The sequence below is a fragment of the Culex quinquefasciatus genome, chromosome 2 (genome assembly GCF_015732765.1).
Source record: "Culex quinquefasciatus strain JHB chromosome 2, VPISU_Cqui_1.0_pri_paternal, whole genome shotgun sequence".
NCBI lineage: Eukaryota > Metazoa > Arthropoda > Insecta > Diptera > Culicidae > Culex > Culex quinquefasciatus.
The window spans coordinates 206890526-206914522 of NC_051862.1; the positions used below are offsets into that span (position 1 = coordinate 206890526).

At 35.4% G+C, this 23997-nt stretch overlaps 1 protein-coding gene across 3 annotated transcripts in view; it reads left to right on the plus strand.

Moving 5' to 3' along the window:
* LOC6054171 (nitric oxide synthase) overlaps positions 1-23997 on the plus strand; it is a 151106-nt gene that overhangs the window by 55915 nt on the left and 71194 nt on the right. For all 3 annotated transcript variants that reach the window (XM_038252986.1, XM_038252987.1, XM_038252988.1), the window contains exon 4: positions 16413-16549. In XM_038252986.1, the coding sequence (XP_038108914.1) occupies positions 16413-16549 (137 nt within the window). The remainder of the gene's footprint in view (positions 1-16412; positions 16550-23997) is intronic.

A 23997-nucleotide genomic window follows, 5' to 3' on the forward strand; every position in this document is an offset into this window, starting at 1 on the left:
CGTCCCAAAAAAATGAAAAGTTGTCAAATCTTCGGTGCTCACCCCTAGAATGATAGATTAGGATGTCAGGAACAATGTTTTCATACAACAAAAAATTCCCAAAAATGGTGTGAGAAAATCTCATGTTTTTTCATGAAATTTTATTAACAAATATCGTTTTTGAGCGAACAAAATAAATATATCCAAAATATATGCCTTCTCGTTTGTAATCATAGTAGCCAATGTTTTATGCTAAAAACGCTTATATACCAAGAATTTTGAAAATTCGTCACTTTTTGTTCACTAAAATGCAAATATCTCGGCTTTGCGTGGACATAAATTGAATGTTAAAAAAAGCAAAATGATCTCCGTAAAATTTCCTATAAGCTGAATACATTAGTTTTGGCCTTGTTTTTTGACTGGTTTTGGGGAGTGATTTTTGAAATTTTTTGTCTAAAAAATACAAATTTTTCTCCCTAAAACGCTCTGCCATGCCCAAACACAAGCTTTTATGGACTATGTCTATACAGGAATTTGTTCAGGGGACATTAAACTATCACTTGAAGCCCAAGGCGACCAAATTTGAATGACTTTAGTATGATTGTTACGCGCATTTCTGAAAAATACTCGGAAAATGCACTTTTTTCATTCAAGCTCCGCGCGCAAGTTGTAAACCATTTTTGGGAATTTTTTGTTGTATGAAAACATTGTTCCTGACATCTTTATCTATCATTCTAAGGGTGAGCACCGAAGATTTGACAACTTTTCATTTTTTTGGGACGGCCTAATCTACAGTCTCTTTTTTATTTTTTTGCTTGATTTTCACAATTTCTGGTATAGAGCAATCTCTACGAAATCGGTATTTTTTTCAATTTTAATTTCTGTATTTTTTAATCTGGCCGAATCTTTTTGAATGCCTTTGGTATGCCCAAAGAAGCCATTTTGTATCATTAGTTTGTCCATGTAATTTTCCATACAAATTTGGCAGCTGTCCATACAAAAATGATTTATTAAAATTCAAAAATCTGTATGTTTCGAAGGATTTTTTTTCGAAAATATCAGTATTGATTCAAAAATTCATAAATTGGTCAAAGATGTTTTGCCCATTCTGGATATTTCTGAAAAGTTGGCATTTGATGTCCCCTGTAATATATCAGAAAATAGAAAAAAATAAAAAAGTTTTTTTTTGGAAATCAAGTTTCAGTGACAAAAAGTGAAATTTATAATCACATAAATTTTTTACCGTGTATCATTTTTTTCAGTGTAATCCTTATCCATAACTACAACTTTTCCGAAGACACCAACTCGATCAAAAAATTCTTTCAAATGATACAGGATTTTGAATTTTCATTAATATTTTTAGGACAACTTCAAAATTGGTATGGAAAATTATATGGACAAAATAATGATGCAAAATGGCTTCTTTGGGCATATCGAAGGCCCAAAAAAGTTTCAGCCGGATTAAAAAATACAAAAAATCGAATGATCGAAATCTCAGAGAATTGCTCTTTTTAACGTTTAAATTGTTGAAAAATACGTAGAGGTCTGGGACATAGAAAAAACTAATGCACACTTATTTTGAAAAAAATATACGAATTGTTAGTGAAATACATATTCAAAGTTGACCCCAGAAAACATTTTTTTGAACACTGGCAAAGTCGCATATAACAAGTCAAACTTCCAACTCTATTTTTTTTTTCTAAAATTTTAAAAGTTCTTCGAATTTTTAAATCAAAGACTTTTCAAAAAAGTTGTTAAGAATTAGTTTTAAAACAGAAAAATTCGTGGATCTTTCCAAATAGTTTTTTTGCAGATTTTGGTAGATTATTCTACAATATTTTGTGAACACACACTACAGCATACAAATAATTTTATAGTTCAAAAATTGCTCCTTTTCCCCTCCCCGCCCTTCCACAGACCACACGCACCCTCAAAATTAAGCTCGTAACCGAATTACGACTTTGCCGACGAGTTTAGATATCGTTGGCTGTGGTCATGGGACGTGGCGTGACTATTCCACTCCAAGGGGGAAACAGCGAGGAATACTGTCTGCATCTGCGGATTTTCGTGACGGCGAGTGAACCGTCAACACGGTCTTATTATTTTTATTTCCTCCCGTCCCCACCACAGACCATCAAACCCTCGTGAATCACACGGATGACGAGATTTTCACCCACCAAAATTGCCTATCTTTAGGCGCTCTTCGCCGCAGTCAAACGCGGTGACGAATGGTCACTGATACTTGATAAGGGGGCAATTTTTAGGGGGAGGAATAGCCCTTGCCCAGTCACGACGTTCTAGCAGGATTCTAGCAGAGTTCTCACAGAGCTGGATATTCTTACAGCATTCTAGCAAAAATGTTCAACCGTTCTAGCAGGATTCTGGCAGAACCAGCTCTGCTAGAATATTTCGTGACTGGGTGGTCGTCAAAGTGAAACCGAAAAGCTCCATCGAAGACTTTGTTTGGGCACAGTTAGAAAAAGTTTTATTTTTTTAAATATTTTTTTTTGAAGATATTAACAAAAATGTAAAAACAACAATTCAATGAAATGCGAAACATTCTTCTTAATTATTTTTAAGTGCGCTGTTCCACGAGGAGTTTCACGTGGTGAGGGATACTAAAAATAACATTTTGTCAGAATGATTTACCAGTCGTTTTAAGGAAGATTATGGTTTTACGTGCTCTCATCGAATGTGGTTGTTATCTTTCGTCGGGTCAGGTTGCCTCCTTATACAGAGCGAAACTCACTCCGATGTAGCTGTCGAGCTTCCGGAAGAAATGAAAACGGAAGTACGGCATCACCATTAACATAACGAATGTAAGCGAATCCATCTGTTGGACGCGGGCCAGAAGGTCGGCGCTGCTGGTTGTGAAACAGCAACGTATCATCATATAAATCTAATAACGGTAATGTGCGGAAGTTTAAGGATTTTTTCGGTGATGATGGTGAACAGCTGGGCTGGCCAGCTGGTTATGGTGGTAACTTTGTTTTTATATGGGAGATATTTACTAAACACTGGTTTTAATTTGTTTTCTTAAATAAGTATTGTTTTCATTCCAATGCTTACCAAAAAAGCAGTGGACAAAACAAATAGACAAATATGCTTATGCTTAACTTATTTTGGAAAAGTTTTCAAAAGGATGGAACATTTTTCCAAACAGGCCAAAGGGCTAATTAAAAATTTTATTCTAAGTCAAATTCAAATCTGAAGTAGGGTGACAAGAAAAATTGAAAATTTTGGAAAATCTCAAGAGATAAGTAACTGTGCCTAAATCGGTTAAGGTTTAAGGGTCGCTTTTTATCGTTAAAGTTTATATGGAAAAAATCGCGAAAATGTATGGGAATGTCTCGCTCAAAATTGCCCAAGTGTGAGATTCTCCTAGGAAATTTAATTTCCTACAACTTCATTGAAGGGTGAAAGTAGATCCGAGTTGATCGTGATAAGTTATTTGCAATGCGATGAAAATAAATCAGCCTATATACTTGAAAGGCATGTAAATAAGAAAATACTTTTCAATAAAAAATCACCAAAAATCAGGATCAACTCAGATCATCAAGGGTGCAACCTTCGGCAAAGTTGCAGAGAATTAAATTTCATACAAGAATCATACATTTCGACAATTTTGGGCGAGACTTGCGCCACCTGGCAGAAAAATACTGAAACGATGTTTTTCTGCACAAATTTTTGCATTTTTCCCCAAATAAAATTCAACGATAAAAAGCGACCCTTTAACCATAACCGATTTAGCTCAAATTTGGCACAGGTACTCATTTTTGCCTAACGAATCGAGTGAGAGGGTATCTCTGATGTCGATTTTTTTTATTGTCACCCTAATCTGGAGTCTTTCTTTTTTTTTGCTTTTTGAGTATTAACCCCTAACTCAAGGCGCTTTAAAAAATATTGGGTTTATAGGACCTGTTTAATTAAAAAATGTTTCAGAAATCTTCTATGCGGTTTGTGGATGTTTGATGAATTTTGTTCATTCAATCAACATTGAATTGTTTGTTTGGTTTGATACAAATTTACTGTTTTTAAATTTAATTTTAGGCAAATTAATGCGAAGAATTTTATAAAATAAAATAGAAAAAAAGTTAAAACTTTACGCCGCATATGTAATTTTACTTCTTGTCTAGTGAAAAATAACATTTTTTCCTTAGACAATAACTATTTCAAAGAATGTGTAGAATGTGAAGTGAATGTGCACAGTAAAAAAAATTATGGTAAAATTTAATTCAAAAAGGGGTACATCTTTTATGTCAGAAAAAAAGGTTTAACTTCACCTCTTATAATGTGTAAATTTACATCTGGCAGCCGCTGGGAAAGAATATAATATTGTGTTGGAAATTGTCATCAAAAATTAGTTGATGTATGGAAATTCTTAAAAATATTTTGATTCCTGAGTTCCCTTCTTTGCCTAATATTCTGCTCCAAATTTTCAAATTACAGCCAGTTTAAATTTTAACGACTTTAAGTGTATCAATTAACACAGTACAAAAATAATGTTTATGTTACATGAGGGAATGTTGATAGATTTTGACTTATAAATATGTATAATAGCTCTTTTAAAATAACATGTTAATGAACACAATTTTATGTGTAGTTTTATGTATACCACATGAAATTGAAGTAAAGGTACATGAAATAGAGGCAATATTGAAGAAAAAAATTCAACTTTAAAGAATTCTCGATTGAATTTTCAAAAAGTCCTATCTGCATAACCAAGCAGGCGGAAATAACATGGAAATAAAAATTTTTGATATTTGAAAATACTTTTTTTGTTATTCGATTGTTATTCTAATAAAAGACTAATAGCATTTTTAGTAATTCTTCGAACAAATCTTTGTTATTATTTTTTGGTAATTTCAACAACTAGTCCGATCATCCCAATAACAGTTGGAGGTATTCTTCCATAACATAAACTGTTATTAAACCCTTATACAAAAATTGATTTGGCAAGAATATTCCATAACATTTTTTGTTATTTTAACAGTATTTGTTATTGAAATGGCATGATTTTTGTTATTACCGTCTGCCCGGGTAGGAAACCCATGACTCATAGGTTGTTTTGAAAATTTACTTTAGAGTTTCTTTTTTCTTCTTCGTCCCATTTTTTAAATATTTCATAAAATTCTCTATTTTTTTTTAATTATTGATTGATTGATTGCTGAAACATATATTGATGAATTAAATTATATTTATTTAACAAAAATATGGAAAAAGTTTTTTTATATTTACTTATTAATTTTTCAAGTTTAAACCTCTATAAAAATGCAAGATGTTTTTTTTGGGAAATTGGTTAAAAAATGACCACTTCAATTAAATTCACACTTACTGTAATACTAAAAAAATACATATCTAAAAACATTAAGCCAGTAAGGATCAAGTCGTGAAATGAAATGGACCTCGCCATTTCCCAACGGAGGCGGATCCTCCCGGTCGCGAGAAAACCGGGTCGCTGTCAGCAATTTTGTGCAATGTTAAGGAGTAGGACAAACAGAAACCCGCATAAATACACAACTCTGTGTTCTACACAACTCCGCACAATAGCCGGCCGCTGATGCTGAGGTGGGAATTCTTCCCGGGGAACAACAAGATCGCGCAGCCGGCTTCAGATAAAGGTCGAAAGCCGACAGTGTTTACACTTTCACGTTGCATTTTCTGAGGTGCTTTTTCCCTACTAACTAAAGCGGTCTGGGGGAAATGTATGCCAGTATGGTACCAGTAGATTTATGACGTTTCCCTCAACCCCCTCAGCCAGCGCGACCCTTCAGCGTGTGTGTCGTTTAGTCGTCGTGATTTTGCCCATTCAACAGATTTGCCTTTCAAGAGTCACGTGAAGAGTGCAGACACAGAGCAGTTGTCATTTTCTTTTGGGTTGGGTGGTTTTTGTACTAAATATTCAAGACATGGCAAAATAGCTACCGCGAATAAATTAGAGTCTTGCGCTTGGGCGTAATTGTGCCAATGTAAGAGTAGATGTCGCAAAGGAACTGAGTTAATTGCTTCTCGGAGTTGAGGAAGCTGGTTGGATCTTGTTTCGTGGAAAACTATGTCTCATCGTAATCATCATCAAGTAGGTACCACGTGGTGAAAATAAAAGACGGGTGACAGCTTCCGATTAGGTTATGGCACTATTTTTAGGGTTTCTAGTTCTTTTAGAAATAGATTTGATTTTTCAATGTTTTTTTCGAAAGTTTTTTTTTTATTTGTGTCTCTTAAATGGAACTTCTATTGGAATATCTTTAATTATTTTTTTCAAGTATTTATTATTGGTTGGTTAAGGGCTGACATCAACAGGGGAATTTTTAGTCTTCTACCAATTTTTTTTTAGATACTTGCGGACCAAATTCTGATATTTGTGTCAGCATTAAAAAAAAATTGAAAAAGTTTCTCGCTGATTCCATCGCTGGTAACCTCCCCTTCAAAACGTGATCAGGCGAAATTTCCACCAACCCAATGACACTGCCACTACCACCACCACATCGTAAGTGTGTGCCAGTGGCATCGATGTGACATGTTCAAGAAAAGTTTCTTCCCGGTCCCGGTGCGTGGGCGGTGAATGCAAGTGACAGTCGTGGTGCAACCGTGTCACCTGCATCTGAGGGGTTGGGATGCGCTTTTTTGCTCGTCTTGCGGTTGATTCATTGGGAGGAAAACTGTCTGTAACACGGGGTTTCCAGAAGCAACTTGGCATGACTGTGAGGAAAATAGCTCCACTTGAAGGAATGCTTTGGGTGCGCGGTATTTTTTGTTGAGTCATTGGAGAACGATAAATATAATCCTACTTTAAAGTATGCAACTCAGTTGGATATGCATATCAACTGGAAAGTATGCTAATAAAATTCATGAACCTCAATATTTACCCACCGCAGTCGCTCCTAATTGTAATTTTGATCCGTCCAAAAGTCGCCCAAGTACCAGCTGGCGGCAACATGTCACAGAAATTTTCCCGCCTCCACAAGAAACTGAGGCAAAAAATCCCCTGCCCAAAAAAAAAAAAACAGCCCCAGAGAAAGGACTCCAAAGTCAGTTGGCCACGTTTTTTCCCCAGTCAGATTTTTCCCTTCAATGGGAAAAATTCCACAAAAGCAACAAAAAAAAAAAAAAGGTCTCTGCAAAAAATGCTCCAACGAGTAGCCAGAGCCACCCCCGACAAATGACAACAGTTGAATGGAATGAATAAAAGACCACTTGAAGCCATCGACGAGGCTCGGGAGGGGCTGCCAGCGAATGGAGGAGGTGATTCCGTGGAAAAAAAAGGGAAGGACACCCCCGGAGGAAGGAAAATTACACAGATCGACGTCACTCGGGGTGTCCCGTTCTTGGAAACCGAGTGTGACTGTGTGTGGGGATGCAGGAAAGGAAACTGCAAATGTGTGGAATATTTCCTCTTTACTGGGTTTTCCCACGTAGGTTTTTTTTTTTCTTTCGACGGTATGCGATTGGACCGACGGTGGGTTGAATATGAATTTGAGGAAATAAAAGATTGAAAAAATACTTGTTTTGCATGCATCATTGTTTTTGGTTATAATTTGTTTTGAACATGTTTAAGCAATCAGAAACGACAAAAAACGAAAAATTTCCGAAAAAAAATGCTGTTGCATTTGTGGTTACATTTCCAATAAATTTAAGTGAAAAGCAACATAAAATGCTTGAGTGATGACTTTTTTAAATTTATATTGAGCAATTCTCTACGAAATCGGTCTTTTTTCTTCAATTTTAATTTTTGTATTTTTTAATCCGACAGAAACTTTTTTGGTGTGAATATTTTTATCGATTTGGTGTCTTCGGCAAAAATGATACACGGTAAAATTTTTTTTTATGATTTTTTATTTAACTTTTTGTCACTAAAACTTGATTTGCAAAAAAAAACACTATTTTTATTTTTTTATTTATTGATATGTTTTAGACGACATCAAATGCCAACTTTTCAGAAATTTCCAGGTTGTTCAAAAAATCTTTGAGCGAGTTATAATTTTTTGAATAAATACTGATTTTTTCAAAAAATCGAAATATTGTTCGCAAAAATTTTTCAACTTCATTTTTAGATGTAAAATCAAATTTGCGATCAAAAAGTACTCCAGTGAAATTTTGATAAAGTGCACCGTTTTCAAGTTAAATCCATTTTTAGGTGACTTTTTTGAAAATAGTCGCAGTTTTTCATTTTTTTTTAAATTAGTGCACATGTTTGCCCACCTTTGAAAAAAATATTTTTGAAAAGCTGAGAAAATTCGTTATTGAAAAAATCAGTATTGATTCAATAATTCATAACTCGCTCAAAGATTTTTTGCAAAACCTGGAAATTTCTGAAAAGTTGGCATTTGATGTCCTCTAAAACATATATAAAAAAAAAAATAAAAATAGCATTTTTTTGCAAATCAAGTTTTAGTGACAATAAGTTAAATAAAAAATCACCAAAATTTTTTTACCGTGTATCATTTTTTTCAGTGTAGTCCATATCCATACCTACAACTTTGCTGAAGACACCAAATCGATAAAAAAAATCCTTCAAAAGATACAGATTTTTGAATTTTCATACATCATTTTTGTATGGCCAGCTGCCAAATTTGAATGGAAAATTATATGGACAAACTGATGATGCAAAATGGTTTCTTTGGGCATACCGAAGGCACCAAAAAAGTTTCAGTCGGATTAAAAAATACAAAAAAAAAATCGAATGACCGAAATCTGAGAGAATTGCTCTATTAGAATTGTGAGAGAAGTGTTAACGTCAAAAATCTGTGAATTTGTATTATTATTCAAGATTTATTTCAATATATTTCATTATTTTTTTAAGAAAGCAATTTTACCCAAAATCGGTACATTTCTTGTAATTGTAATATATGTTTAACCCCTCATCTTCTCTAAGACCAAAACAGTTATTTTGTATGATCGTGATCCATCCTAAAAAAAAATAAAAATATTGCTTGGGAGTGTTTTTTTTTTATTGATTTGGTGTCTGCAGAAGATTAAAGGTTATAATTAGGAAAATCCTGAACACATTATTTCTACTATGATTTTTTTATGGATATGCTTGAAAAATACTTATTTTCAATTTAATTTAAGTTAGTTAAAAAACTAATTTCAAGTCACACTTCAGTAGTTCTTTACAAAATCGGCCGATTTTAACTATTTTTATTTTTTGTATTTTTTTACTCAGCTCAAACTTGGTGGAAACTTCTCTTTGACCAAAGAAGCCTTTTTTTATAATTGGTCCACCCATAAAAGTCTCCAACTCCATACAATTTTGGCAGATGTTTATACAAAAATGATACGTAAATATTTGAAAATCTGTAATTTTCGAAGGATTTTTTTGATCAAAATTTTTGGCAAAATTGGAAAAAATAATGAAAGGAATAAATACCCGGAAAAAATTACCAAAATATTTTGCAAAATCTTTTTTTTTATTTTTGGAAAAAAATCCAATGTTTTAGGGGACAAATAAAACGCAATTTTTGAGCCATAGAGAAGTTGAGATAAGTTGCCGCCGAGTTTTGATTTTTTTAATATTGATGTTTTTTGGAAAAAATAGAATTTTAGTCAAAAATTTATTGACTTCAGTTTTTAATGTCGAATTTGGAATCGAAAAGTACTTTGACTTCATCCATAAAGTACGTCACGCTAAAATCAGCCAAAATTTACCCCCTCCCCCTTTGTCACGCTTTTCCTATACTTACAACACGCAATGTCACACTTGCTCAGACCCCCTCCCCCTAGAGCGTGACATACTTTATGGATGACGCCTTTCAATTTCTTTTGATAAAGTGCACCGTTTCAAAAATATAGCCACCTATAGTTTAATTTTAACTGCAAAATTCCCGTTTTGCGATTTTGGGAAACAGTGTCCATGATTGTCCCTTTCTAAAAATATTTTTTGGAAGGTTTAGAAAATTTCCAATAAAATTGTCCAAGAGACATTGAATTTAAAATAAAGTCGAAATTAAAATTAAAATTGTAACTAAAAATATATTATAACGAGTTTTGTGATACTAGATAAATGATAAATGAGTTTTTAATTGTAATTTATTTATTTCTAAGTCCCATACAAGTTTTCGGATAATCTAAAATTCGGATAACCGAGGCATCGGATAATCGAGTCTGGACTGTACATAATTTTTAGCTTTTCGTTTTTTTTTTCAAATTTTGCAAATCAAATAAAAAAATAAAAATTGATAATTCATGTTTTTTTTTAAATCCAACGTTTTTCAAGTACCGTCACCTTATTCTCGCGCGTGGCACTTTTGCAATCAACCGTATCGGATGGGCACAAGGCACGGTCGGGTTGGTCGTCTGTCGTGTCGTCCCGTTGGCGGCAACACAGTAGAAGAAGAAGTATCAGAAGAACCTATAACCGGAAACGACATCACACCAACGGGGGCTAGAAAAAAGTATCCAAGAACTGATACAGAATAGACAAGAGTTGAGTTTGCACTGCTGCCACCGCCAGCAGGGCATGAACATCCAATGAACCTTCTGGAGGGGGAGGGAGGGAAACGGACAGGAATTTGTGGCACTTTTATATGATGTAATGCGATATGAATTCTAATTTTTCCCTTACTTGCACAATTTTTCGTTCTTGCGGGGGTGATAATATTCGTCATGAGCTTCGTCATATAAACCTTCGTTAGTGTGTTAAGGTGACACGCACACGTGCTCGTCCTTAAACTGACACAATGATGGGAGCAAAGGAAAGCAAAAAAGGATACGAAAGGAGTCCGATTTTTTGTTGAAAGTGAGCCTTTGAGGAAGTTTTTTTTTCTAAACTGATATTTCTTGAAATAATACAACCATAAATTATTAAGTTGTCCGAAAAGTAAACACATTTCTCTTGAAATACTATCGCTGTAAACACTTTTCGAGTAGGAGCTTTTCCAAGAAATGGTGTTCAGTATTCACAGACAACAGATGAGAGCAGCTGCCGGCTGCTGCTGGTCTTTGCCTTTTGAAAATCTCGGAAAAGCTCAACCAAGATGGTTTCCTTCCAGCATTTTCCTCTTAAACCTTAGTTTAGTAAACCATGCTGCCTTGTACGAAACCAACTCTGTCCAGTTTGGTAATCGTTATGATCAGTTATCCCATTTGCAGTACTGTTTACATTATTTTTGATTTTTTTTTGTATTTTTTTTTATTTATTCAAATAAGATGTTCGATCATACAAGAATCCCTAAATTGTATGCACAAAGTTTTCCGCTAAAGTTTGGTTTGAACTGGACAATTAAATCGTTAGGGACCATCCATAAACCACGGGGACACTTTTTTTACATCTCAATCATTCCTCCTCCTTCCATTATGGACAATTGCCCATACCTTTTTTGTATTGAGCATGGACACCGCAAACCAGGGACAAGAAAATGGAATTTGAAAACGAGAAGTGATGATGTTCCACTTTTTTAAGGGGACAAGGGAAAATCTCCACGGTATCCCTAAATAAGTTTCTCAAGGAATTTGTCGGGTTTTGGAAAGGCCAATTTTTGGTTTATTTAAGAAGTAGTATGTGACAACAGTGCACAACCTCGACCAACTTGAGGCCGAGAAACTGCCCTCAAGGAAGTAAAGAAAAAAAAAAAGAGGAGAAAAATCCTTTTGTGTCGGCAGGCAACCAAAGCACAAGTTGGAGGGTTAGTAGTTGGAGAAAAGAACAACATTTTGAGTGGTACTCAATCTCGGTACTTTTCGAGGTATGTCAACTTTGGCCACCGGGCACCGCTTGGGACAGCAGCTGGAGGGAGGACAATGTCTTGTAATGTCCATTTCTCGAGTGTGCTTCCCCCCTCTGTCTGTTTGGACAAGTTGTTAAGCGTAAGGAGTTTTGAACAAGGGGATAGTTTTTTGCTTCGTTTGCCATTACTTGAGTTGTGCTGAGAAGTTGAACTCTTTGATGCTGCCGGTTGGATTAAATTATGTGATAAACTGCACCGGATCCGGAATCCTCCCGTGCACTGATGGGTGATTAAATCAGATTCTGATTGCGGTCAGAAGGTCTCCGCTCTCGTCGAGTCGAGAATGTGTGTGATGTTTGATCTGATTTATGAATTGAACCGTTCGTTGATCGAGCCAACCCTGGCTCAACTCAACACAAAATTTCAGCTTGACAACGGTATGACAGCTGTTGCAGTGTTGTCGGAAATATTTTCTTTGACAAATATTATTTCCTGTTCAATTATAGACACATTTTGGGTGCGCTTGGGAGGGTGCCATTTTGGTCGGATATTACATCTTTTTGCGGGGGTTCATCGAGTTGTCAACGATGTGTCGTACCCATGTACAAATTCCAACTGTCATGTTTGAGCTTAATGTTTATAAAATGATAAAATTCATCAATTATGAGCAGCATTAAGGTTAATTTAGGCAACCTCGTCTTCAACTGCTATGGTTCAGACTGTTGCAAATATTTGTTAAATTTTATGTCAAAACTAAATGTCAAAACTGGAAAATCAAGTCACGAATTTATTTATTGGAGCAAAAACGACCATTTCTTCATTTTTCCAAACAAAAATATTTATGCTTTCTGAGGTCTTTATCTGATTTTTGTTCTAGATTTCATAATTCTTGTACAAAGAAGAAACAACAAGATAACACCACAGCAAGGTCCGGCAAAATCCGTGATACAAATTAAAAGCTTGTTGGAAAGTTTGGTCACGCACCGGATCCGCAGGGAAGATGATTCTTTTCTTCTGCCCTCTCCGTGGCTTGCATGCAAGAGGCAGGACCATCTTTAAAGACTTGGCAAAGGATATGGCGTGCAATGTGGGGTTGCAAAACGGTTTAATTCCTGCACGTCTGCAACCCCGTGCAAGTATCACACAGCTTCATGATTGAATCTTGGCGAATAAGTTCGTGATCCTGGTTTAAATGGTAAACTTAGTGCAAGCTGACAAAAGACCACATTAAGCTCGCACTAAGTGAAAATCATAAAGAAACAAAAATCGATGAACCTCCAAATTGGCCACAACGGACACACGCGCACGCCGATGGGCCGTTTTGCCCAAAGGGAATCCCTGTTTGGTACGTGACAATAATATAAAAATTCACACCGCCTAAAAGTGTCGGTCAATTTATGACCACGAGAGCACCCAATTCACAAGCGGAGGGGACATGTCAATCTTGCCAGGGTGGCCAGGAAAAAAGGAAAGGTCAAATAAAATTTAACGGCTCCCGTGCTGCGTGGACCAGATTTCCGGTCCCCGAAAGGTACGAAGCCAGTAAATTTGGTCATTGGGTCGGGAGAGTGTGAGGAGGGGGATTTAGTACTGATTTCGAGGGAAATGGAAGAGTCGTGTCTGGAGACGAGGGTGGGGAGGCAAAAAGGTGCAGGTCGGTAAATTTTCAATTACGCGGGGTCGTAAGAGATTTTTTACGGTTCTGATCGTAGGTGGACGTTTTTCTAAAATCCCTCTTGTTTGGACGCATCAGCAATGTTTTTTTTGTGTCAGTCAATTCAAAAATATCTTTAAATAATGTATTATCAATGATTTTTTGAATGTGCGACAAAGGTCGAGAAGTCAATACCATCAGTAGGGGTGACTATGGGTCAAAAAAACGATACACCTCTCGTAATTTCTTCAAAACAATTTCAATAACATCGAAAATCTTTTATCGTAGAATTGTTCTTAGATAGTTTACAACAATTCCCAAAATATGATGTAATTTGATGGACTCTACCTTAAATGGCAATCGTTTGAAAATTGACCCAATCTCACCCCTTAGAGGGGGGGACATTGGGTCAAATGAAACTAAAATGATGCTCAAATAGAAAGATATGGTAAAAACAAGTCATTTAACAGTGTTTTTTTGTTCGATGGAATCGAATTAACATGCTCAAATGTTTGAAGTAGAGATTTTCAAACATTTGGGTACTTTTTGATCAATTCCAACAAAATTTTTAAAAAGTTGAGAGGTAATTTTTGGCCAAAAATGTAACTTTAGACTGCTGCTAAAATGACAGGATTTGTTCCAGGAACGATTTTTTTTCAGCAAAGTCATCTTAAGGTGTCCCTTGCACAACCCTTTTAACAAAATTAAGTTTCATTGAAAAGTACGTGAGAAATGGTAAAATCCGTAAAAAATACTTTGACCCAATCTCACCCCCCAAATCCAATGTCACCCTCACTGACGGTAAGGCCGAAAGTCATGTTAAAAGGTCGAAATGAAAAACGGTCAAAAGTGGACAAAAGGTCGAATTTACAAAAGATCGAAGGAACAAATGGTCGAAAGTTGACAAATGACTGTTTTTCTTGTTTTTATTTCACATTCAGTTTTTAAATTGATTTAGGAAATGTATTCATTTTACTGCTATATGAGAAGTTCTTCAAATCGTTTATTAAGACAAAGTACTAGCATGTTTTGTTATTAGTTTTTTTCATATTTTTTATATTTAAGATATTTTTGTATTTTTTTTTTCATTTCTTCAAAAATAAGCAATTCTTTAGTCGGACATCAAACTATTCTTAGGTATAATTGTTCTGTTATTTGTTTTCTGAAATTATGCAAATCTTTTCATGTCGTGATGTTTTAAACCTTTTAGTGCGTAAATTTTTAAACAAAGTTCTTTAAATATTGAAGGTACAATAACATTTCTAGGATCAAATAAGAATTCTCTACAAAATTGGACGATTTCATGTATTTATTTTATTTTTTTTATTTGCTCAAACTTGTTGAGGGCCTTAGAGCCATTTTTTGTTTTGGTTGGATCACCCATACAAGGCTTCATACAATTACTGGCAGCTGTTCAAACAAAAATAGTACGTAAATATTCGAAAGTCTGTATCTTTTGAAGGAATTTCGGTTTGGTGTCTTCAGCAAATTTATGGGATTATTCAGAAAAAAATGGTTTACGGAAAAAAAATCCGATTTCTTAAAACCGTACTTTTTTATATGTCTTAAGGAAGAAAACCCGCATCTTTCGAGCCATGGAAAAGCATGTATTTTTTGAGAAAAAAATAAATTTCATTCGGCTTTTTTCAGATTTTAAATATGGCGTCAATTAGAAAATTTCCAATAAATTGATTACTGTTGTTGAATACAGCGAAAAAAAGAAACAAAAAGATTTAAGTTTTTTAAAGTCTCATCCAAACACTCCACTGTAGTTTTAAAGTACAAATATTTCTAAAACTAATGGTCCTATTTGCAATGTTAAAAAAATAAATATTTGTGAAATCTTAAAAAAACATTTTTATAATTCTTTATATATTGTGATGTAAAGATACGTAATTTTTGTAATTGAAATACGCAACTTTTTGTACTCTAACATGTATAGGTCATAGCTGAAATTTTCAAGTTATTGCAGTTTTAGTGAAAAAAGTCGATTTTTATTTAAAAAAAATCGTATCTCGGAAAATTGAAAACATAACTTCATCATTTTTTGATATATCATATCTATGTTATGTAAAATTTTCCGAGGAAACAGGTAAACATGGCCCCGAGACCTTCAAAAAAGCTGTTCAAGTTTTTATACGACCATTTCAAATGTAAAGCTAGATTTTTTAAACTTCTTACTATTTTGCTCAAAAATCAAACTAATCAACCTTTCTTTTGCGTCTAAGACAGTTAAAATCGGATTAAACGGCGAGGAGTTATGATTTTTTGAAAAAAAGTGGTTTTTGCGAAAATTGGCGAAAATGGCAATTTTTCGGGCCACCCTAACACGGCGTAGGTCACCCTAATGGCCAAACAAAAAAAAATACGTGTCTAATTATTTTGGACAAGGAAAATTTTGAGCCCGATCGGAGAACTTTTTTTTCGAATCATGCTGTTTTCGTTGGGAATTGCTGTAAATATACTGTAATGAAGTCATTTTGCTAAAATATACAGAAAAACTTGATTTAATAAATAAAACAAACAGAAAATGCTTACTTTTAAAGCTATACGATTGTTTTGCTAACCTCAAATATCCCAAAAAGGACTTCTAAAAATAAATCGTCTTCCAGATAGAATCTTCATGTGCAAATTTCAAGCGGATGACATTCTTGGTTATAGCATTTTCAAGCACTCTGAAGCGACGGAACAGTTAGGCCTTCTTTGCCAATGTCGTAGCAGAAAGTTGCTCTTTCCTTCTTGTACCGCAACAAAGGACCAAAGCCTTGGTGCTGCTTTCATGTTTGCTAACACTGTACCTAGGTTAAGGAATTTATTTGTTGTACCTTTTCTATGCAAACATATGCTTGGAAGTTTGCTTTGAAAAATGGCACCATAAAATGGCTTCACAAAGCTGTGAAAACATGCTCGTGACACAAACAAAAAATCACGAGCTTATTAGCATGACGAAACTGATGACGTGTCACCAACTTTAAGGTAGCTCATATTTCACAAAACCACATGTGGGGACTCACCTGGTGTCACTGAGGTGAACCAGCTTTTTTTTGTGTCCCTCCCCATATCCCACCAGATTTACCCCACTAACCGTTCCGTTTTCATTCATCTTCCCACAACAGGTGATGCACTGCTCGAAGGAGGTCTGCACCGGTAGCGTGATGCTGCCCAACATCGTCGGAACCGAGCCCCGGAAGCCCGACATTGTGCTGCAGCACGCGAAGGACTTCCTGGATCAGTACTACTCCTCCATCAGACGGTAAGAACTCCCTTTGGAGGGAATTTGAATGTTTTTTTTTTCTTCGTTTCAACGAACAAAGTGAAAAAGCAGCTGCTGGATGGGAGATGATACAGCAAATGTAATGCAAGCATGATTTGCAGTCGAAGCGCTGGGAATGGTTCAATCTGGTGGGTTTCGGCGAGCATGATACATTGTGGCGTGTTGTCACACTCTGGGAGGTGGATTGTGGGAGAAATGTGGTTCAGGTGTGACTGAATTTTGTTCAAAATTGAACATTATATGTTAAAACAACGTTTTTCTGACTTACAAGCTAATAAAAATAAGGCTCACTTTAAGATCTGCTTTAATTTGTGTGTTTGAAATGATACATTTTCTATGGCAAAAAAAAAAAACATTTTTTTTTCTACACAAGTCTCCACGAAACGAACATTTTGTACCGTGAACAAGTTTTTGCGATAATCGTTGTTTTTTTCAATAAAAAACCAATGATTTTTGAGGATTTTGAAGATACGGGGGAAAATTTGCATATCTTAATTTTTCAAATTGAAAAGATCAATAATTCGATGCCTCTGTGCTCTCTTGTTCTAAGCCTTCTGGTTTTCCTATCAAGTTAGCATAAGAGAGCACATTGGTTTTGAATTGTTACACTGCCGTTTTCGAATATTTGGATTAATTGATTTTGGAATTTGCAATCGAATATTTGAATTAAAATTTTATTTTATACTGTTTTTCAAATCAGGCTGTTGCCAATATATTTGAAAGTTGATTGAAAGTTTATGTTCCTCGACTCTGAACAAAGCGGAAGGAGTGGGGCAAAAAAAAAATAAATTAAAAAAAAATCGAGCCATGGTTTCAACATTTTAATAAAAAAAGGTTTAAAATTGCGTTATACACCTATCCAGTTAATTTGCAATTATAATTTTCCAAAATAAATATAGAAGTATCGACAAAAAAAAAATGCAAAAAAATGTACTTTGGGAATTTATAAAAAAAAAATCAAAATATGTTTAAACAAGCCCAAGCATACTAATTATGATTTTTTATGCAGGTGAATGCATTTCAGATTGTTTTCTGTTTTCATTAAAATGTTAATGTTGTTAGAACTTTAACATTTTAAAATTGTCTTGTATCATGATTTATCGGACTAATTTGAAGGTTGACACAAACTTTGAAAAATATTTGCAACTGCCTAAATTGATTTAAAATCGTTTGTAGATAATAAAATGTTTTTCGGATTTTAATTCAATAAAAACAATTTAATTTAAATTTAGCAGGGATGGAATAATCGCAAAACAATCAATTTCGCTGCGAACTTTTTTCACCCGAGAATGAGAGAGGAGGCAAATCACGCAAAAGAAAGTCGCTTCCGAATTTCTCTCAGAAAATCAATCTGCTGATGATTTTTTATGAATTTCCTTGTCAGCACCACTTAAATTTTTTTTTCACTTTGTTTACGCACATTGCCCATCTACAAAATGTGACAGGTCAATTTCCGACGTGTAACGTTACACTTGCAAGTTGAGTTGTGAAAAAGATGTTCCGCCGAATAATCAAGATGATGATTTTTTAAAATTCTTTTTACCGATCTTTCGTGCGCGAGAGAGGAGAGCATGCTCCCTTTGGATTTTTTCTCTTGATGAACATCCAATGATTTTATTTTGATGATGATTATTCCATCGCTGAAATTTAGTCATAAAATTTAAATTTAAACCAAAAATTAATGTAACATACACAAACTTTTTAAATAAATGTATTAAACGATGTTTTTTATTTTTGATTGAAAAATATTAGTAGAGTTAGTGAAAAAGTATTTGTCTTTGTAATTTCCATTCATCCAAAATTTCAGCATTTAAAATATATTACCATCCAAAATTTGTAGCATCTTCAAAAGAGTTTGTTTTTAAAAAAGGTGTAACTTTTGGCTTGGTTGAAAATTAGGATGATTGGTGATAATAACAGAAAGATCATTAAAAATTGCAAATTAACAAAGAAAATGTCACAGTCCTAACGACATTCGTGAATTGTCCAAAAATATTTTGTTGCTAATGAATGTATTCCGTTGCCATTAAAATTGAGTCACATTTAACAAATATAAGTTTTTACAGTGCGTGGCCGAATGGTTACGCTGTCCGCTTTGTAAGCGGATGATTCTGGGTTCGATTCCCATCTGCTGCAACCTTCCATCGGATGAGGAAGTAAAATGTCGGTCCCGGCCTTGGTTGTTAGGCCGTTAAGTCATTCCAGGTGTAGGAGTCGTTTCCATGCCATAAGTACAAACAACACACCAAACCAAGCCTACTCCGGTGGAATCGCTGGCGGCGGTTGGACTCGCAATCCGAAGGTCGTCAGTTCAAACACTGGGGTGGAAGGTTTCTTGGAGTAGAAAGTGGTTTGGGTGCTCTCCCCATTCAAGCCTTCGGACTCCAAGGTTCGAGCAGAAACTTGCAATAGAGACCACAAAAGACCCGGGGGTCGTTAATGTGGATGGTTTTGAAGTTTTTGCACATATTTTAGACTTTTATGTAAATAATTATGTCATATTCAAAGTTATAGTTAGATTATGTTTCAAGTTATCGCAATTTTAATAAATAAAGTTGATTTTTCTCGTGTTCCTCATTTTTGAATTTTACGGTGCGTCGAAAAATCCAGTTTTTATTTTCAAAAAATCTTATTATGGAATTTTGTAATTTAAACTTTCTTTGAAACCTGAGACCTTCAAAACAGCTTTTTATGTTTTCATTCGACCTTTTCGAATGTTTGGCTACAGTTTTGAAACTTTTAACAATTTTTCCTTAAAAGCCTATCCGAAAACCTTTCATTTGCGTCAAAGATAGCTAAAATCGATTGAAATTGTGCAGTAGAGTGTAACAAAAATGACTTTTTGGCGGGCATTCAGGGGCTCGTTCCGGTGAGCGTACTGAGCCCAAATCCCAAATATGAGTTTGATTAGACGTAACAGGAGCTGGTGCTCCGCCCTTCAATTGTAAATGGGATTTAACCCGTTAAAATACTTTTTTTTCTTCAAAAATTACTATTTTTGAGTCACTTTGGCCACCAATGCGTTTACCAAAAAAAACATCACTGGCGTGTAGGCCAGATCCTTGTGCATCTTTTGGTATATATAACATTGAAGTTTGGAGCACCCTGGAGCTCGGTACATACCTTCATAATTTTGCATTTTTTCGAAAAATCGGCCCCAGGAACAAAGATATGCGTTGCACCTCGCGACGGCCGAGACGCCATTTGATTTTGCCGGGGCCGATTTTTCGAAAAAATGCCAATCTTGGACCACCTTTACACAGCGTAGGTCACCCTAATGACCAAACCAAAAAAATATGGGTCTAATTATTTCGGCCAAGGAACCCCCAGAAAAAAATTTCCGATCGGAAAACTTTTTTTTCGAATCATGCTGTTTTCTTGGGGAATTGCTGTAGGAACGAATTAAAGGAATTAAAAAAAAAACATTGAAATAACTGCTCAGTGCATTACTCAGATGTAATGGGGTAAATTGTTATAAATTTAAAAATTGGTCAGTTATCCAATAATTCGTTAAATAATGTAAAAAGTATGCTTGATGTTCAAAATTGTAGGTGAAAAATATCACATATTAAATGAAATAAAATATGCAATAACCTTCGTTATTTTATCGGCTCCCCTCCCACTAACATTTACTCACAAGATCCTCTCTAATTACTCTTAGCATTAAGAACAATGTAATTACAAAAGCCGACTCGGTCCTAACCAGGTCCCAGTACCAAAAAGGACCCAATTAAAATAATTTTATGAAAAAAAACCTTCGTTATTTTTTTTCTTCAAAAAAGATTCAAACTTGAAATCATAGTGAAACGCAATATGCTTAACACACCCGGAAGCAAATTCAGGATCCTTCTCCATTCCAAATTCTCATTCCATACAAGCAGATTTTCCTCCAAAAAATTCTCTTCAAGCCCTCCAATCTCACATAACTTTCAAGACTGCTCCAAAACCACTTCCCATTTTATTCCTTTTCTTTTGCAGAGCTCACAATCCTCTACGCGCCATGTTGCGGGTGCTACATTATACAATACACAGTATACACTTACAAAATGCTCCAACACCCCCACGCACACACCCTCTCGCAAAAGTTCAACACTACAATAAAGAGGCAACACAACATTGCGCTTTTTGCAAACTGTTGCTCCTCTTTTTCCCAAGTTTTCTTTTCGAGACGGCGAAGTCCTTGTTGCTTTTGCCGAGGCTTTTGCCCAGGATTAAGGGATGGCATCACTTCTCGAAGTCGCACCTGGGCTCTCGGGGATGTACAATTCCGCCTTTCGTCGCCGCACACACGTGTGTCTGGTGTAGGCAAACAAGTTAAGCAGACATCACATTTGCATATTTATTCTCCACGTGGGTGGGTGGTCTGCTCGACGAGGCAAAGGAATATCTCACTCGGGGAGAGTAGCCTGCTGTGTTTTTTTGGGGGTTGGAAAAAATTCTGGGAATTTTCGGACAAATTCTCAGCGTGAGGTATGTTTGGCTTTTAAAAGGGGGGGTTTTTATTTTGTTAGTGGGAGGAATTTAATCAAATTGTCAGAATGGGTGACAATCTTGTCTTTTCGGATTTCAATAGTACGAAGTTTGATATAATTATTTAGGAGAAGCAACCTGATGAAAATTGATGATGATTCCAAGGGACCATCCATAAACCACGTGGACCATACCAGTGTGAATATTTTGTTTTCAAATTGAAAGAAAACGATGTAAATAATATTAGATTAAATTACAGTTTCTAGGTGATTTATTAATGGCCCCTTTCTAAATTTCCTAAAGTGTCTTCCTTGACCTGATTAACAGTGTAAACTAACAAGTTGTCGTACCCAATAAACCAACAAATTACAAATTACAATACATCTATCAAATGGAATAGTTGTTTTTCATTCAGTAATTACAAAACGCACACGTTCAATTATTCATTGAGATGTTTCGCAGATGAAGCTATAGACAACAACAACAACAACAACATAACTCAACACAACTACATTGTGTTCCACTACTTCAAACAGAAAACTTCACTACCATTAATCAACGCGCTCCCAATCGCTACAATGAAACGCTCTGTGGTCACGCGTCAGGACAAAAACGCAGCATCGGTCACGAAAGGGGACGTTCTTTTATAGCGTAACAATCTTTATATTTTGATTGAAAATTTCGTAATTTTTGTTCATATGAACGCAAATTTGATTAATTGTACAATTTATTTCAAATTAGCAACTTATTCCATCGATTTAAAATAACTTTCCGCAAAGTCATTAGCTGCGTTACGTTATTCTCGAACATTCCCCTTGCAAAACGCGCCATTCTGTTTAGAAACGCCTCCACGTAGTGTCAGACTAGACCATAGAGTTGTTGAATAAAGGCCATGTTGCTGGTGGTCGCGACCCGGAACGGACTCATCGATCCGCCGGGACACTGGACCGTGTCCAGTCCGAGTGTAGAGAGATAGAGTGGAGAGGGCAAGGAAGGCAGGACCCGTCGAAAAACTGCTGATGATTGTTGTTTACAGTGCGTCCTCCAACCTGGCACGCAAACATACGCTGAAACCTCGATGGTTTGACATCGATTGTTGTCAAACTAATGGAGTTCATTTTAAGTTTGACATCTCTTTGTTTTGGTAGTGTGCGTGAGCGCGGTGCTAAAAAGTGACAACTCGGGACAAGTTTGCCTTTGTCATTCGGACATCGGAGTGCAAACTAAAAAGTGTCCAACCACTGGGGGTTTAGTGTACGGGGAACTCATTCAGAACGCAGTACAGTAACAACCCGTTAGTTTGACAAAGATTGAATTCTAAAGTAATAGCTCTCACAAACTAAATATTAAGGAAAATTATATTAACAGTTTCTAAAGATGTACCGATTAGATTTTCTTACAATAATAGTTTCACTTTACTTGGCTTGTACATTATCCAACCCTGAAGTACATCCCACAGAGTAACGTCATGATTCGAAATCCGGACACTTAGAACCATATTATTTTTGTTATAGCTGGCAAAAAATCATGTAATAAGTTGGAAATGTAGAAATATCATCAGGATATAGTATAAATAGTCAGTTTTAAGTGAATGCATGCAAACTATGTCTTTTCTAACAATGTTTCATCAGAATTTGAAAATTAAAATGACTTGTTGTGCTTCGAATCCCGGACACTGATAAGAGCTGATTCGAAATCCGGACACTTTTGCTTCGAATTCCGGACACTCGATTTTACTTATAGATAGCACAAATTTGGACTGAAATGTTAGTGAATGGCATTCTTTAGGTCTCAAATAAGCTGTTAACATCAAAACAATCGATAGTTTATATAAAAATTAGCAAGAATTTAAGGAAATCGAAACCATAAATTTCTGCTTTGCCTTCCCGGTGCTTCGACGCCAATGAAATATTTCCGTTGAAATGTTTCGCATTTTTGGTAAACTTATAATTTTATTTTATTTAATGTTTTTGGCATTAACTACAGCGTTCAAACAAACTTTAAATGAAAGTTGATTTTAGAATTCATCAATTAACACAGTTTTGACATTCATAATGCGCACTTATATCCAAATAATTGATAAAGCAAGTTGAAGTGTCCGGGTTTCGAAGCGTCCGGGAATTCGAATCATGACGTTAGTCCACGCTGTGGACACCAGGTGTACTCTCCGGTATTGTGGTTTTGTCCACCCGCGACCTCGCGTGTTGAAAGCCTCCACCCCTCCACAAATGCACAAATAAACACAATCAATTTGTTCGCTGTCGATTCTAATTCAAAAAGTGCTGTTTCCGAATTGCCTGCCATGGTACTTTTCGGGACCAGGCCGTCAATGGCTTTTCAATTATCAACACTGACCATTAGAGGGGTGGTGGAAAGAGGGGTTAGTTCTGGTTGTGAGTGTGAATTTACTGACCGTAATAATTGTAATTGTGGTCGGTTTGTGGGTTCTGCTCAATTGCAGGCGTGTGGGATGAGCATAAAAAAACTGTTGAGCGATTTACGATGAGTTGGAAAAAGTGGTCATTATTTATTTACCACACGAGGGCCTGTTGACATTTGGCGACCACGTGACTTTTTTCCGAAGTTTGTTTCTCATTAAATGTCGATTAATTGGTGTTTGAACTGTGGATTTTATATGGATTTAATTGACAGGTATTTACACTATTCGACAGTTTACTGGATTAACTGCTTTATACTTTAGTTGAGAGCAACAAGTATTGCAGTGATAACACAGGGTTATTATTAAGTTAGCACAAAACAATGCTTATATATTTTTTCCTATTTTTTTAAAATTGATTTGCTCTGTCAGTCAAAAAAACAAAGTTCAATTGACCCAAAATTCAGATATATAATGAAGTAAATTTTCTGGAGTTAAACTTTAAAGCCAAATGCATTTATCAACTTTGTTGGGAAACCTAAACTCAATGGAATGGTCAATAAATCTGTTTATTTTTGTA